General features: G+C 43.0%; 1 protein-coding gene across 1 annotated transcript in view; it reads right to left on the bottom strand.

Annotated features, from left to right (window-relative positions):
* Nucleotides 1–751: 751 nt before the first annotated feature.
* The window catches only part of PI15 (peptidase inhibitor 15), a 55,492-nt gene continuing 43,354 nt past the window's right edge, over nt 752–12,889 (bottom strand). The window contains exons 6-7 of the mRNA XM_086965900.1: nt 2,521–3,848; nt 752–2,316 (exon numbers count right to left, since the gene is read on the bottom strand). Coding sequence (XP_086822026.1) covers nt 3,713–3,848 — 136 coding nt within the window. The 3' untranslated portion in view covers nt 752–2,316; nt 2,521–3,712. The remainder of the gene's footprint in view (nt 2,317–2,520; nt 3,849–12,889) is intronic.

Here is a 12,889-nt window from a genome sequence, read left to right as displayed (position 1 = left end):
TAATTACTCGTGGGGTTAGTACTTGTCAGTTAATCTCACAGCCACACGGGGACACTCTCTCATGTACTGTGAAAGACACAAGATAGTCCACAAAAAGCACTAGTGGTCTCATTGGACGTATTAAGAGCAGTCAACTAGGCCTAATGGGACTAGCTTATTAGGAGTTCGGAAAGAGCATGCCTGGGGCAGGATTACATGCCTTAAAGTCATTGTACACTGGAAATAATGTTGATACGCTGGAATGATACACACAGACCATGTCATTTCAGCCATTTGACTTAGAAAATACAACAAAGTATGTACAGAAATCCCATTGCCACGAGGAGCCCACTGACAAATCTTATAAGTGGCACACTGTCAACTAGAAAGATTTGGAAGTGCTGGCTGCATCCCCTACCTTGCACGATTTTCAGATGTGTGGGTATAGAGAGGTGTTGTATCTGATTAGTACAACACAATCAGTGACCATCTATTCTCTGGGATTACTTACACACTGTACTTAGAAATAAAGCACACAGAACTGCGATACTGACTCCCAAATAAAATAGCTATGCCCAATACTCCGGTTACATTTGCTCGTGCTTGTTTATGTGGGTCCTTGCTCTTAATATCATACTGCAGCAATTACTGTACACTCTTTAAAATGTATTGAACTCTTGATAATTTGTATATTTTAAAAATCAAAATAAATAAAAAATTGATTAAAAAAACAGAACACCCTTTGAAGAAAAGACACATTTGAAGACACAGCTACTACAAAAAGTTCAAAATAATTTTATTACAAAAATGCTAAAGTCATACTATTTTTTTCAAAAGTGCTTGTGGATCATCCTTAAAGAAGACTTTCGCCATACATTTCCTAGAATTGGAAGACGGATTACAAGAGCAAAGTAAGCATATTATAAATTCACGGAAACTGTGGCTTGATTTAAATAACAACACAATATGTGGCATTGGTGGCATTGTATGTCAGAAAACATCACTTGCTTTATGCCGAATGACTGGTATTAAACATGATTACCAACTTTATTTCTATGCTTGGCTGCCACGCATTCACATGCCACGTGAGACACCTTAAGCCATTCAAAAGCACCAGGGACATTTAAGCCTTTGCTTATAAATCTGAACACCAAACTACAAGTCACAGAAGACAGCGTTTTCATGGATAAAAAGCTGGAAATGCTATAAGAGTATCTTATATGACATAGAACCATTTGGAAGTAGCCAAGCCCATTTTTACTCAGACTACTCTAGAAAGTTTGGAAACTAGTTAAGAATTGTATTGAAAAAGGTAGTACTCCTCGTCTTAACATCGAAGAATGAAAGTCTGAGATATAACAATCTCTCTGAGGTTTCATTCAAGAAATATCAAATGTGTATATAGTTTAGCAACATAACTAGTTGAGGCGTCCAGATGCATTCGCCTGCTCAAGTGACTGTCAACGAATATAGAGATTATTGGGGTCAATTCACAAAAAAACTCTAATTGTGTCTTACTCCTGCTTTTTGAATCGGCTGGGTAAGTATTTCACACTTATATGAATTCCTAAATTAGGCACAGCCTTTTCCGGAGTTGGGCACAATTTGTTACTGGAAAAACTTTGTGAAGGTGACCTAATTTTTTTAAGGATTTTTCATGCAGAATAACATTTGTTCATTGCACTCAGTGCAACTAAAGTTGTGGCCATTAATAGCTCGTGGCTGACTTATTAGAATGTTTTGCTCTGCAACTATGCTTCACTTGCTTGATCTTGTACATCCAAACAATTCTTCAACATGCATTGTGATCGATCTTTGTACAAAAAAAAGGTAACTTTTTATATAACATATTTTGACAAAAGGCAAGGAACATCTTTGAAAGAAATACATTTCGAAAAGATAAATACACTTTCATTAAATCTCAAAGAACATTAACAAAGCAAAGCAAACAAAGCGAATTGATATTTTTGAAAAATAGGAATATGTGCAAAATCATCATACCATGAAAGCGTTGAAACTCGAGATTAGACGGCCTCAGCGGGCCTTCGCAGAAATGGTCGGTGAAATGAGTTTAAACTTACATCCCTATCTGGAATGATTTCACCATATGCTATTCAAAAAGGAGTATGGCGTGTATTAAAGTACTAGAGTAGCTATTAGTTAACATATAATACTGTTTATGTGGATTGGGGTTATGTACACATTATTCTAAATTCCATAAAATGTATTTAACTTTTGTTCAGTTGGCAAGAATGTTAACCTTCTGATAGCTGGATTACATTAATTGCCAGGATAATGCTAACGCACACCGAGTTGCTGTTAGACGCCTTTCTATAACTTTGAGCTATTTTGTGTCATTTTTGACATTTTATTTGATTTGATTTAGTTCTCTTACGAGAACAACAAATTTATACGCGATACAAATTCAATTTTTGCTAAAAGAGATTATCACATTACTATAATTTTAAAAAAGACTTTAAAAAGTTGTACAGGTTAATACACACAAATTCATTGGGTGGAGCATTGGAGAGGGAAATCAACTTCGAGCTATTTTGTGTCATTTCCTTTGTGTCTGCACATACCTGCTTTAGAGCACCAACATAAAATGTTGTGGCGCAAAACAACACAACAAAATAGAACACTATTATAATGTCGTATGTTACTAACTAGCACCATGTGATCACGTTGTTTATTATATATTTAGGAGTTTTGTATAGGCCTGCATGTCCCTTTATGGTTGCTTTAGAGCGCTGTGAGCGCTTTACCTTATTCTGAGCAATATTGAGCATCTCAGATATCTTTTCTAAGGTTCAAATGTTTTAGACTGTGTTATATACTGATAACTGAATTGTTATCTTCTGGACGTTTTTTCCCTACTCAACTCCAATAACAAATGTAATTTACACACATTTCGGCACCTGGTTACCCACAATAGGTGAAAGTTAGTAACCAAGATGCCTCTACAATTGAATTCAGAACCGCAATTAGCTGGCACACCTTAGTAAATACAGGAGATGTAGAATTTACATGGGTGACAACCTCCATGCTGCAGTGGCTTTGGACGACAAAAACTAACGTGAACAGCAAGTGGCAAATCGCCGGTGAGAATGCAATGGACCAATGAGCAGCAAAGCCCTACATAGCACCAAATATTCATAATTCCTGAAAGGGATAGAGGCTGTTGGGCCTAGTAAATCTCTCCCAGTACAAGACATATAAGGTTTCCACCGCTTTGTTTGTGGAGTGAGCTGTGGTGAGCAGGGCAGTAAACCAAGTCATTTACACTCGGAGTCACTCCTTCCCCTCAGCTTTATCTGACTGCGTCAGCAAAGTGGCGCCATTTAGTACTTGCAAGCATGCACAGTATTTCAGGTGCCACACAATGAGAAACATCTTTGACAACATGAGACTTGAGATGCAATTAAAGTACAATACATGGCTTGTAAATGTGTACATACATGATTTTGAATGCACAAAGGGGAAGTGCTTTGTTCTTACATTTGCAGTCTATGTGTACAACATTTTGTATAGTGCAGCATGGAACTCGGTGCACACAGTACTTTGCAGCAAACTAGAACCTCTTTAATGTCCAAAGTCAAGAGCACCAAAACGCGCTGACAAAGCGCCGACGCCGAACTCCCTTGGGCTCCAGACTGTAATTTACTCTGTTTTACAAACAGAATTAAAATAATTCATTTAGCGACCGTGCTGAATATGGTAAACTATTCAAAGGCTACTGAAACCAATAGAGGTAGTTTGAGGTCACTCCTGGAAAGCAGAGATTGTCTGTACAAGAACCTCCATAGCTGGGCGGGCAGGCTGAGCAAGGCACTCCCACTTTGTATGGTGCGTCCCCGATCCAGTTTCCCCTGAAAAAAATAGAAGAATACACTAAATATCGCATTTTAAAAACTGCATATACATAAGTCTTTACAAATAAAACAGGCTTAGCTACTATTCACCAGTCACCCATTATCACAGGCTAATGGCGTTCCTGAGCTTGAATATATAAACAGGTTTAAATACTTTGAAGAAATAAAGTAAAATGTAGAACGCAAAGAACAGAAAGAGTGTTCCAAAGTCAACTACATCCTTTTTGAGTTTACAAGATAATACACAGAGATGCTGACACTAGCAATCCGAATAATTCCTCTAACAAAGAGTGTGAGTGTTTTCTTCCCGTGCTCACACGTTCAGGTCACACTTGCAGTTTGGAAAGATTCTGGAGCTGGTATAGGATACATACTCACGCAGAATGCATTCCTTGCTTGCCAATGCAAACAAGACTCACTGTTGCATAGGCGCTCTAAGTGAGAAGCAGAGACCTGCCTGCAAGAGCAATCAGGATAACTATGAGCAAATGGGGCTTCTCACAGATACCAAATGAAAATGCCATCTACCGGATTGTAGATGGATTGGGGCCGATTTCTTCAAACATGGGGCAGGTCAAGCTCAATGTTAATGAGTCAGGAACTTATTTTGGAAAATAAGAAGTGTTGGCCGTGCAATCATTTGCACAACAGAAACTTCCAAAAAGCCTAAGATGATGGGATAGACTGCACATGCACAAGGGGGTCATAACTATTAGACCCATTGCACCCTATTTGAGTTCCAACGTATTCCAGAAAACACTAAGGAGCATATTATCAAGGGGGTTTATCTCCGCTTTTTTGGCTTTAAAAGCCAAGAAAGCGGAGATAAAATTATCACCCTATTACCTAGCTGTCGCTAACTCCAGTTAGCGACAGCTAGTAGGAGATAGCGACCATCTTGGGCCCCGCTTTGCATGTCAGTGATATTTATCACTAATGACATGCAAAGTGGGCGTGCCAAGATGTTAGCGACTGGAAACAGTCGCTAACATCGCTATCTCCTATTACAAACTTTTGGAGATATTCGCGCTAAGCGCGAATATCTCCAAAAGCTAACACCTGCAACTGAGCAGTTCTTAGCCATGTTATCCAATGGTAGGTGGATAACATGGCTAAGAGCATTAGCTCGGTAATGCATGAATATCGCTGACTTTTCAGCGATATTCATGCATTTCGGCCGATTTTTATCGCTTAGGAGATAAACCTTGATAATAGCACAGTTCCTAAGCGATAAAAATCGCCACAGCTCGGCGATAAAAATATCGCCGCTAAACCAACATAGCGATAATTATTGCTAGTTGTTGGTAATATGCCCCTAAGTTGACTACATTGATCAGAAAGTGCTTCCTTTGCTTTTGTGGATTTCTTTATATTTCTCTCGATCATTTAGAAATTAGGTGGTCTATTGGCTTGGTTTACGACTTACAAGATTTCAACTAAGGCAAATCGATTTTCCTATAATGTTCCCAAGCCTTCCCTCTAACCTCTAGTAAAAGTTTTGTACTACGGGAGACAGAACATGAGGCGTGTGAGAAATTGGGTTGTTGGTTAAGAGGGATGGGCCCTTCTCAAGCTACAGCCACAAACCTTGTCAGGGGGAGTCACAAAAGTCACTAAATGAATATGGGCTTAACTCTCTGGTAGCTTGGCACAAAAACAGTCAGACAACTTAGAAGCTATCACGGCCGGACTGGGAACTGAAACCAGCAATGGCAATCAGCTTGACTGGCCTCCAAAGGGGCAGGGGGTGCGAGTGAGAAGTACCACTCCTCTGCCGCTTTTGTCACAGGAGGCCGAAATTGCAGCACTGCTGAAAAACTGGCCACCTGAAACAAAACTGGCCCCCAAGGGTCCAAAACCAGCCCCCACACTTCCGGCCCACCAATTAAAATTCTTGTGCCCACTACGGCCAGTCCAGCCATGGAAGTAATACATGAAGTATTTATGCAGCACTTAAACAGTAAAGATTGAAATCACAACATAAGAACATGCTGATCAATTATGGGTCAGGTAAACAAAGGTGTATTTATTTCGTATCCGTGTTAGGGGGAGGGCATATCGGACCTATGAAAGGCACCTGTGTCCATAGAAGGTTGGTTCACGTTGTAAGTGGCATCAGCCTGCATGCTGTTGATTTTGCTACACTATGGCCTTGATTTACATCCAGACCTGATCCTATCCTTCAACACCACACTTAAAGGATGCCTGCTTCTTCTAGCGCTGGAGCACCTAGAACTTCACCCAACTCTGCAGGAGGATAGGATCGGGTATGGAGGAAGATCATAGGCCTGGAGAGGCAATGGAGAAAGGGATTTTTGAGCCAGGATAGACTGAAATAAATTGAAAAACTAAAAAATAATTATGGACTCATTAGACGGGCCACTCATTACCAGGCTAGAATTAGGGCTGTGGAAAATTCTACTAAAGAACTTTTTAAAATCTACCAGGAGATCTCTTCCCTTGTAGCTACCGCTGTGCCAATAGCGGGCTCGGCTGAGTCATGCAACCGGATTGCGAACTATTTCTCGGAGAAAGTGGAGAAAATGTATTCCTCCTTCCCTGGGACCGTAAGGATGGGTATGGAATTGGTGGAACAGATCGGAGGAGCTGAGGTGGGTCGGAGACTGACCAACTTCATTATTCCCTTCCCTGAGCTTCTCAGTAAAATCTGTCTAAGCATTAAGTCTGGCTCACCCAGAGACCCCGCCTCACCCAAGTTGTTCAGCGAGAGTATGGATATTCTTGAGCCCTATATTAGGCATGTTCTGGAGGTGTCATTCAGATCACACACGGTGCCAGGGAGATGGAAAAAAGCCATTGTTCTCCCACTCCAGAAGAAGCCGAACATCAGCCCGGACAAACTTGAAAATCTGCGACCTATCTTGCTTCTGCCTTACCTGGCTAAGGTGGCAGAGAAGGTAGTAAACCAGCCGCTTATGACTCATGTTGAGGAATCAAGCCTCCTGCACCCGTCTCAATCAGGCTTCCGGCCGTTACATTCTACAGAGACTGCACTACTCCTTGCCACAGAAGTCGTCAGACAGGGGGCAGATGCGGGGCACGCTAAGGCCCTGATTCTGCTGGACCTGAGTGCTGCCTTTGACACTGTGGCTCAATACACCTTACTGCAGTGTCTGAACAAGGGTTGTGTCTCAGGCCCGGCCCTAAAATGGTTGAAATCCTTCCTGGCAGAGCGTAGCTTTTAGGTTAGACAGGGTGCACACTACTTCAAGGACATAAAACTGGAACAGGGTGTGCCTCAGGGCATGGCCCTGAGTCCTACCCTGTTTAACCTATACATAACACCTCTGGCGGAGATAGCGGAAGGTTTTGGAATTAGGGTCGTCTCATATGCCGACAATACCCAGCTGGTGATCTCCCTATCACAAGCACCGGCCTTGGCAGCCTCTAATTTTAGGGCATGCATGCAAGAGCTTGCCTCCTGGATGGCCAAGAACTGCCTGAATCTTAATGGTAACAAGACAGAGGTGCTGGTGGTAGGGGGTACTCCATCAAGCTGGACGTTGGCTTGGTGGCTTCCGAGTCTAGGCCCCACTCCTATACCATGCACCCAGATGAAAAACCTTGGTGTATGGTTGGACTCCAATCTTTCATATGAAGTTCACACCAGATGTGTAGTGGGGAAGTGTTTTGGAGTCCTTAAAAGCTAGCGGAAAGCGATGGATCCCCTTCCTATAGAGGCTAGGAAGACGCTGGTGCATGCCCTCATTACATCTCGCCTAGACTGCGGCAACATACTTTATCTTGGCGCCACTGCTAAATGCCTGGGAAGATTGCAGGTTGTGCAGAATGCCGCAGCACGGCTGGTACTTATGTAGCCTAGGAGGGCTGCCTCCAAAAGAGCTTTGGATACCCTGCACTGGCTACCAGTAAGGAAAGGAGTGATGTTTAAGGCACTGTGCAAATGCCATCGCATCACCCAGGACATGGGTCCTTCTTATTTGAGGGATCTTGTCACCGGCTATGTGCCCGTAAGGTCCCTTAGATCAAGTGGGACTGGCATGTTGATAGTGCCGAAGGTGAAGAAGGCCAGAATGGGAGACATGTCCTTCCAGCTCCTGGCGGCTCAAAGCTGGAACAAACTCCCTCTGAGCCTCCGGATGGAGACTTCTGAATTAAAGTTTAGGAAGGCTCTTAAAACCCATTTGTTCTCATGTTGATTAGGTGGGCAGTTCTGGACGTGGTTTGAGGCGCTGCCACTTCTCTCACCCCAGCACAGGGACACGCCGGTATGGTGTAACCATGCACTTTATAAACCCCTTTATTATTATTATTATTATTATTATTATTATTATTATTATTATTATTATTATTATTATTATTATTATTATATGCCTTCCCCCAAATACAGATACAAAATAAACACACTTTTGTTTACCTGACCCATAAATGTTTGGAATGTTACTCTTCGAATTGATCAGCATTTATTTCCCAAATTGACTTAATTTAGGGGTATAACAGTGTGGGTGCAGCATTTTGCTGAGGTCCACTGCCCACCTACCTTTTGTACAATGCAAGAACACTTACGCACCAATTTAGACAATTAGAGTAGTGTTTAATGGATTAATTGACACGAAAATGGCAAAACTCCAGTAGAACCGGAGTTCTAGGTCAAAGCGCCACCTGTGGACATTTATTCATGCAAGACTGGGGCAAAGTCAAAGTTATGGCCGACCTCAATGGAGTACAGTTTGGATGCACAAAGTGGATTGGGCCCTGCCTCTGCCTACCTTCGGACTTGGAAAAAATGTTGGAGCAAAATGTCTAAGAAAAATAAAGTTTAGTGGGCAAGGCTGCCAGCGTTGTCTGAGGAGGCAGGGTCATCACCAGAGAGGCGTTGGACATTGCTGCAATGATTTTTACATTCAGACTAAGTCTCTTTTTTGGAAGTTGAAAAATTCCAGTGGGGAAAAGCTGCAGGCTGTAGCGGATGAGGGCTCCACGAGGCAGGATACCCCTTCTGCAAGAAGCTTCTCAAAAGGATTTGCTGCTACAGAGGAGAACGTAGCGGGAGCTACCACAAAGTCAGGCCAACCGGTGAGGCCCCTAGGGCAGATAGGCGAGCAGGTAGTCATGCACAAAACGCATAGGATAAATCGAAGGAACACTGCTCTCCTAGGAAGATGCTAAAACAATTCGATGAAAAGAGCATGGTTCACTCCTCGGCAATCTCTTTTGGTTAAATAAGAAAAAAACACTTAAGAAGGATCTCAGTATAGGAAGACAAATAATCCAGGCCTATACTCCTCCAAAAACACTCAAAAGCAACCTCAGAACCTCTGGAATTTGGTACTGTTGAAGGGACACCACATCAGCCAGAATTGTTCTTTTTGCATTTGTCCCCCCCCCCCCCCCCCCCAGTGGGACGGGTATGACCATATGTGGGTCCCTTGCTCTCCATGCCACTGGAGTCAAGTTAGTTTGGCTGATGAGGGGGGAAAGCCAGAAACCGGTCCTAGGATGCTTGTCCCAATCTAGGCAGGACCTGGCTTGGCAGTTCGGGCTGAACTGTTCCCATTGGGCGCAGGGTCAAGACTGATTTGCATATGGCTAAGTCCAAACTGGAATGGCATGATGAGCAAAAAACGATGGCTTTAGGCCCAGATCTCTTTACTGGGGTGAATATTTGACTTTGGTCTGCATTCTGTCCATCAGTTGTTCTTTTTGCATTTGTCACCCCGAGTTGGACAGGTATGCCCAGACGTGGGTCCCATGCTCTCCATGCCACTGGAGTTAAGCTATCCTGATTGATGAGCGTAAAAGCCCGGAAGCAGTCCTACGATGCTTGTTTACAGTCCAGGGAGGACCTGGCGTGGCAGTTCAAGCTGGACTTTTCCCATTAGGCAGATGGTCAAGACTGATTTGCGTATGGCTGGGTCGAAACTGGAATGGTGGGTGAGCAAAAAAAACAATGGATTTTAGTCCAGATCTCTGTACTGGTATGGATGTATAACATTGTTCTGCATTCTGTACATCAATTGTTCTTTTTGCACTTTTAGAAATTTGGCATTTCCTGCTTTAGCCATTTAGCGCCTGCAGCTTGTCTCTGTTCACATGACTGGGTGTAGCTGGCAGTGGGTTTTGTGTTTTCCTCTTAGACAGCCACCCCAAACAGGAGCTCAGGTTTGCTTAGAAGAACCATCACTTGCCGGATGGGAGGAAGGAGCTGATCACAGCCCCCTTTTCACTTGAATAGACAGTGTGCTGCCTCAACATAAATAGTTGCATGCCCCCTGTAGTTAGTCTAGAGCAAGGACTGGGAAGGTAGGATGCCTGGAGACTTCAAATGGAATTCTAGATGCTTCTCTCCCCTTCTAGAGGACAGGCACCAGGTATAAATATTGGCCTTCAGACACCAAATCTTCACTACACTTCTGGACCTGTTGTTACTCCACCAGCAAAAAGGACTGCTGTGGTGCTCAAAGTATGGCTACTCTGCTGGACTGTTGGCCTGCTAGACTGATGCCCTCGTGTCTGGGAAAGGAGAACTGGGCCTGCATCTTCATCTTGCACTGAGCACCACCAGAGTGACTCCAAGGGATACTCTGCTGGCTTCCTGATCTGATCCTCTGGGACATAAAAGGCTCCCCAACATCCTGCACCAACACTGGGGGCCAAATGAAGAGAGTGAGGTTCTGACCCCCAAGTAGTACCCCTCTGGTCCTAGAGCCTTAGAGTGGCTCAGAGAGCTGTATTGAAGTTCTGGGCTCATTACGGCCACAGACGGGTCAGTTCACACCAAGACCTCGCTGTGATTCAGAGCAAAGCTCCGGAAATCACGTGTTCATGCTACAGCATTGCGTGTCTGAAACACCTGGCCTGCTCTTTGCGCTACTCCGACAGCCTCCCACGACTCTCTCCTTTCTCCTCACTGCCCACTTCCCTGTGAACTGGACTTTTTGTGCTAACTTGAGAAGGTAAACTTCAGCAGGCCTAATCTGGTGACTGCAGCTGGTCTGTGCTCCATTGCGGTCAGCTTGCACTTATGATTTTGACCATGTCCAGTGCGACCAGATATCCATAGTTGGCACTTTCTGGTTCCATTGTCACTAAAATCTTTAAAACTTCATAACTCTGATTCTACTGATTGGATTTTTGTCATTTTGGTCTTATTTATTTATTAAAACTTTATTCTATTTTCCTAAAACTGTTGTGGGGTCCTTTTGTATTGTGTTTTCACTTTGTAACTGTTTGAAGTGCTGTAAAAAATACTTTACACATTGGCTCTGAGTTAAGTCTGAGTGCTCTGTGCCAAGCTGCCCAAGGTTTGAGCAAAAGTTAATTTAGGATTTGCTTGTGCCTCATCCTGACAAGAATTGTTGTTACTGGTCGACCGGAGCTCACACCCCAGTTAACCAACAACCCAATTTCATACAGACTCCTTCTGTGATCTGAATCTGTGCCTTGGCATAGACGATTGTTTGCAAATCGGTCACAGCTTTGGCTGAGGACCCAATTCATAACCCTTTTTTACTGCGCTGTGGAGTCTTACTCCTGTCAGGCTGATAGTTAAACCTAAATATCTTGGCCTGATTCACAAAGCAATCTCTGCAATTTGTGTCTTGCTCATGAATTTCTAGAAGTTAAGCATTCTATTTCATGAAAATAAATGTTTTGTGATTCATAAAGTTTTTCTTTATGAGCATGTAATTCTTATTCATAGGAGAGTTACCCCTAAGCCTGGAGCTTGGTGAATCAGGTCATGAGGTTTCCTTCTATTTCTATAAATCTGGGTTCCCCAAAGTCGGTCCTGGCCAGATTTTTAAGATAACCACATTTATCTAAATGTGGATATGCTAAATATATGGCATGGATCCTGCCCTCTAGGACAGATTTTGGAGAACCCTGCTATAAATTAAGCGTGTAAAATGGTTTACTTCCTTGTTAGACGGGTTTTGCTAAGGCAGACGTTACAGTTATGCTAAAACTATCTGTACCCAAAAATAAAATATTCCTATCTGAACTCCATCCATGGGGGGGCGTGGCTTGACCACCGTCAGAACATGGCGGATCATGAGTGAGCTCCGTCGCATCGCGGAACTCGTTGCTGAATATGGAGCCTCTTCCGACCGCATTTCCTCCTTATTGTGGTGTTTGCAGCTATATGAAGTCGGGTGAGTCTGCGGCACTGTTTTAAGGGACGCATCTTCATTCCTACGCTGAATAATTAATCTCAGCGACTTCTCCTCAGGATAACATGAGCGGCCGCTATTTTCTACTGCGGCGCTCGCGTATGTTTATCTTTGCCGATTTTCCCGTCTTTTCTGACCTGCTTTGACTTTTGCTGCAGTTTCCTCGCATTTGTGCCTCAGTGCTGGATTTTCTTCCTCATGATAATTGTGCCATCTCTGCATTACTCGTATTAGCATGGACTCTTTTTGGCTTTCTGTGCCCTTTCAGAAGGGCGCTTCCCCCACCTACGTGACAGTGTGGGCTTCAATATTGCTATGAATTTTTTCCTCTGCCTAATTCTGGCTATGGCCATTAATTGTTTCAGCATTTTGCCTCTTTTCCATCATCTTTTTGACCATCTATGAACTATGCTGCAGTTTCTTCGCATTTGCGCCTCAGTGCTGGTTTTTCTCCCTCATGAAACTTGTGCCATCAAAGCATTACTGTTATTAGCATGGACTCTTTTTGGCTTTCTGTGCACTTTCAGAAGGTCGCTTCCCTCACCTATGTGGCAGTGTGGGCTTGAATATTCCTATGCAATTTTCGTCTGCCTAATTCATGCTATGGCCATTAACTATTTCAGTTTTGATCACTTTTCCATCATCTTTTTGGCTTTTTCTATGGTGACAGTGTGGGTCTGTTTTCAGTTCCAGAATATTTTTGCTGGTATTTTTGAATAACTTCAGTTTTGTTGGCTAAGTGAACTGTTTTTGTGGTAATTATTGAATCACTTTATCTCAGTTCCTCACAAGAAGTGCTTTCCTTTGCACTAAATGATTTTCCCCGAGCACACAAAACGTATAGATTCAGAATCCAACTTCAAGTTCAATAAAGTTCGTAAGTTG

This window comes from Lissotriton vulgaris, chromosome 4_1 (genome assembly GCF_964263255.1).
Source record: "Lissotriton vulgaris chromosome 4_1, aLisVul1.2, whole genome shotgun sequence".
Classification (NCBI taxonomy): domain Eukaryota; kingdom Metazoa; phylum Chordata; class Amphibia; order Caudata; family Salamandridae; genus Lissotriton; species Lissotriton vulgaris.
The sequence above is the reverse complement of the archived record's forward strand: the minus strand, read 5'-3'. Positions and strand labels throughout refer to the sequence as shown.